This window comes from Anastrepha obliqua, chromosome 2 (assembly GCF_027943255.1).
Source record: "Anastrepha obliqua isolate idAnaObli1 chromosome 2, idAnaObli1_1.0, whole genome shotgun sequence".
NCBI classification, from domain to species: Eukaryota; Metazoa; Arthropoda; class Insecta; order Diptera; family Tephritidae; genus Anastrepha; species Anastrepha obliqua.
Genome location: NC_072893.1, coordinates 78719725 through 78724133, shown reverse-complemented (window position 1 = coordinate 78724133; position 4409 = coordinate 78719725). Strand labels below are relative to the sequence as shown.

General features: G+C 39.5%; 1 protein-coding gene across 1 annotated transcript; it reads left to right on the top strand.

The window, feature by feature from the left end:
* The first annotated feature begins 3730 nt into the window (after positions 1 to 3730).
* Positions 3731 to 4054, top strand: LOC129238227 (uncharacterized). Its single transcript, XM_054873268.1, has one exon. It carries the CDS (start codon positions 3731 to 3733, stop codon positions 4052 to 4054), a length of 324 nt encoding a protein of 107 aa, XP_054729243.1.
* The last annotated feature ends 355 nt before the right edge of the window (positions 4055 to 4409 follow it).

Sequence of the window (4409 nt, the reverse complement as noted above, 5' to 3'; positions counted from 1 at the left end):
AATATGAGTACATATGTAAATATATGTATTTCAAGCGGAAGTCTACGCTCACTTGAACTTGCATGCAACTAAAACAACAGAAGCGTACCCAGGCAGCAATCAAGACTGTCAATTATTTCTAGGCTATATCAAAACTGGTGCTGGTATGCTTGGATATCTTAAGGGTTTCAGGGTACATACAAATTACTGGAAACGAAATGACAGATAAATTAAACAAGAAAGGACAACATCTCTTCTCTTATTCAGAAATACAGAGAAGATCATATCGGAACAACCTACCGGTTGTACTTATAGAGAGCTTTTACGTAAACTGATTTAAAGTTTTGTGGAATTAAGTAAGAATAAATTTAAAATCATTACAGGAATTCTAACAGTGCATTTAAGACCGTATCATTATCTTGTCAACCTGGTAATACATACAGGTTCTGTAGGGTGGAAGATGAAACTTTATCTGTTTAAAGAAACAAAGTTCTATATTTCGATTTTAAATTTGAACTCAAAAATAAATTTTAGAGACTATGTTTTAACCTGCGTGCCGTCAAAACAAATGACATAGTTTCTCTTGTTAATCAGCATTTTCCAAAAGAGAAAAAAATAAGTGATGAGTTTCGCCGTGAATTTATATATTTATAAAAAAATTAAAAGTGCACTGCACCTGATCCATGTTGTGTTCTGCTAATTATTCTTCTTTTCCACGAAAATATCGACCGAGTCGATACCTCCGAGCTCAGAAGCGTCAGGGCATTTAACTTTCATATATTAGTAAAAAATAATTACAACTCTGTAGAGCGTTAGGTGCGTGCTACATAAAACATTAATCCTGGCTCTATTGTTGCTTGTTGCAAGAGGGCTGGAAGTTTTGAAAATTTTTTTTGGAAAAATTTTTAATATTTTTCTTTGGCAAAGGGTTAGTATTCATTCGATAGAACTCTTTCTGCTCTCCAAAACTATGTTATTTGTATTTTTGAAATATTTAATTTCTTATTAGTTTTGAGGCCGAAGAAGCCCTGGGCATTTGTGACGTGTATGGAGAAGGTGTCATAGGCTAGCCTACAGCACATAAATGGTTTGCAAAGTTCAAAAATGGCGACTTTGACGTCAATGACACGTTCCGCAGTAGAATGACTTCTGGGTTCGATGAAGAACGTCTGAAATCACTTTTGAAGTAGAACGATAGCCAAACCAGTTGGGAATTGACGGAAAAAGTTAACTGCGATCGTAAAACGTTGCCCACTCACCTTTATTCAATGAGATTTCCCGAAAAATTGGGAGCCTGGCAGCCTGGGCACCTTACGAGCTCAACGAAAAACAAACAAACAAAAAGGAGAGTCAAGCTGAATCTTCATCCAAATAAGATGCTATGCTATGTTTTGTGTGGGACTGGGAGGGCATGGTGCACTGGAAAATGCTCGAAAAGAATACCACGGTCAACAAAGAGCTCTTCATTGCCCAGCTAGACCTCATGAATGAGGCTATTCGACTGAAAATACCTGATCGACTTGGTAAAACCATACTTCTTCACGACAATGCCAGGCCCCATGTTGCACAAGTCGTCAAAGCCGCACTCTAAGAGCTCGAACGGGAGGTACTTCAGCATCCGCCGTATTTTCCGGACCTTGCGGCGAACCAATTACCATCTTTTCTGCTCCCTATCAAACCATATGAAGGGCGTTACCTTCGGTAACAAAGAAGTGCTTAAAAACTAGCTCAAACACTTCTTTGACACCAGACCAGATGATTTTTGGTGGAACGGCATCCACAAATTGGTCGAGAGGTAGGAAGAAGTTGTAAACAGCAACGGCGAATATATAATTGATTAAATTATTCTCCAACCTAACCCTTTAAAAATATCCCAAAATCATGGTTAAAATACGTCCGTTCATATTGGAATTCCTAATGTATATATGTATGTATATATCTGCAGTATTGCTTAAGCAGGCTAATAGATTATTGCTAGCTAAATTTTAAATACTGTCTTTCCAATTACTCAAAATATAGAGCATTGGTGCGTCTGCGAGATCCACAGCAACGTTTCTATCGCCGACATTGAACAAATAGAAGAAAAGAAAAGAAATTTCATACCTTTTTTTTTGTCGGGACAGACTAACAAGTACAGCACTCAGACACAATTAAATCCACTGTACTGCACTCGGATTCACTTTTTCATTTTCTTTAAATCTACTCGAACTCCGAACAAATCTGAGTAGATCTTGTGCTGCCAAGGAGCACACTTCTTAACACATCAGTACCAAAGACCTCAAGCCTGATTCGAGCGAAGGCGAAATAGACGCACAGAAAGTGGTCCGCCGTCTCATCTTCCTTTCTACATGCTGGGCAGAGTATACCATGCGCTTTGCCCATAGAAAGTGGCCTGTCATCAGTCCAACCAGCCTCCTACAGTCCCTTTGCTTAGTCACAGCAGAAACTGGCACAGCCGGTCGGACATGACAGGTAACATTAGTTTTGTCCATCTGCAGCCTCCCTCTGCCTGCGAAGGGAGCGTGGGTTAGAGTAACCCGTGGCTAATCGTGACTTTGATGGCTGCAGAAGGGAGTGGCAGAACGAGCTCCGGCCAAGAAAGTCGGCCTCAGAGCCCATTCTGGCTAAAGAGTCAGAGATCTCGTTACCCGTGATACGAATGTGTTCCGGGATCTATGTATGTTAGCCTCAGTATTATGTCTGCCGGCATAGTTCAACCTATTCAATTACCCTTGAAGTAGTTGAAGGGCTGTCTAAGGCCGTGAGCGCAACTTGGCTGTCGCTGCAGACACATATAGATATGCCTCTCCATCTGTTTTGCACAACAAAGTTCATCACATCTTGAACAGCATACACAGCATTTAATACCTTACTAACAGCTAACTATTCCGAACTATTATCTACAAAATTAAATCTTGAATGAAATACAAGAGGTATTTTACCGGGTTGAGTCTGACAGACCCTACTAGCCGTGCCGCGGGTTTATATGCAAAACGGTTAATCATCAAATTCATGTGAAGTCGAAGGTCAATCAAATGGAAAAAAGCCCAACAATATTAAACAATTTATTTAAATTTTTCACGCTTATTGTATAAATTTTTTTGCAAGGGCACTCATTGCACCCTTTATTTACTCAAGTGCTTCTAACTGTTCACTGTTAAACTAATACGTAAAAAGTTGTACAAATAACGCATTTATGCTGCGTTTTTAGGTTACTAACTTTAATTAGGTTGCTTTAATCGGGTGGGTTTGTGGATGACTTCAATTCGTTTGGTCCCGGGTACGACGCCCATTTCGGGCATGAAACAAGAAATCATAAAAAAAAAATCTCATAGCGGTGGCCTCTCGGCATAGACTGAATCCTGCCATGCTGCCAGATCCTGCCTGCCAGACTGTATCCAACCAGCTAAGGCCTTCCAGGGAACAGAGAATAAGTGGCTAATTTACTCGTCCAACGACTCCTGTACAATTCGTTGTCAAATTAATGACCCGTCAATTCTACCATCGATCAGAAATTAGCTAAACGTGTCGCCATCCATATCATCACATTGTCAGCGATCTTTCTTTAGTACCAATCACAGAGGAAACTCGGCCTAAAAACTTGACACCTAAATTAAGCGCAATAAGGTAGTATTGTGGGAAGAATATTGTAGTCTGGAATTTTAGTATAAAAACCTTAGCAGGCCGCACTGAGAGTACAGTCGAAATTTGTCTACATTACACACTATACTACTTACATTCTACTAGAAGCATGAAATCTCTACGTTTAATTTTGTTGAGTGTTTTCGTTGTGACGGTCGTATCGTTGCTCACAGCGGACGCCGCGACCACAAATTCAACATCCAACTCAACATCAGCAGACACTACCTCGAACTCAACATCAACGTCAACGTCTAACAGTACCATCACTGCATTAAAGAAACGTTTGGCAAGATTACGCGCATTATTGAGGAAGAAAAAGCTGGCTGCTGAAGCAAAAGCAAAAAAACGACGTGCAGATAGGAAGAAGCGAAGGCGTGAAGAAACATTAAGTAAAATAGCTGCAAATAAACGCCGAAGGGAACGGGAAGGCTGAATATATTCCCAATTGGATCAAACGTAATATCCTGCATCCTGTTACTTAGAGACATACTCGTATACCAACTAATACACATTTGATTTGACAATATTAATAACGACCACAATTCTAGTGTTGGATACAACACACATGGAGACAATGTTCTTTTCGTCTATCATTTAAGTCTCTAGTCCATCTCTACAACTCTCAGTTCAAGTAGTTTTATAAAACCTTTGTTGTAATAATAATAACATGATGATAGTAACATAACTAACTTTTTTTGCCTCACCTTAATACGAAGGGAATTAAAGAAAAATGCGGCTAATCTTTGCAATTTCGCTAAATAACTTCCAACTTAAATTTACGTTCTGTG

Excerpts from the sequence above, each read along its gene's own strand:
- LOC129238227 (XM_054873268.1), top strand. The coding sequence starts at position 3,731 with ATGAAATCTCTACGTTTAATTTTGTTGAGTGTTTTCGTTGTGACGGTC.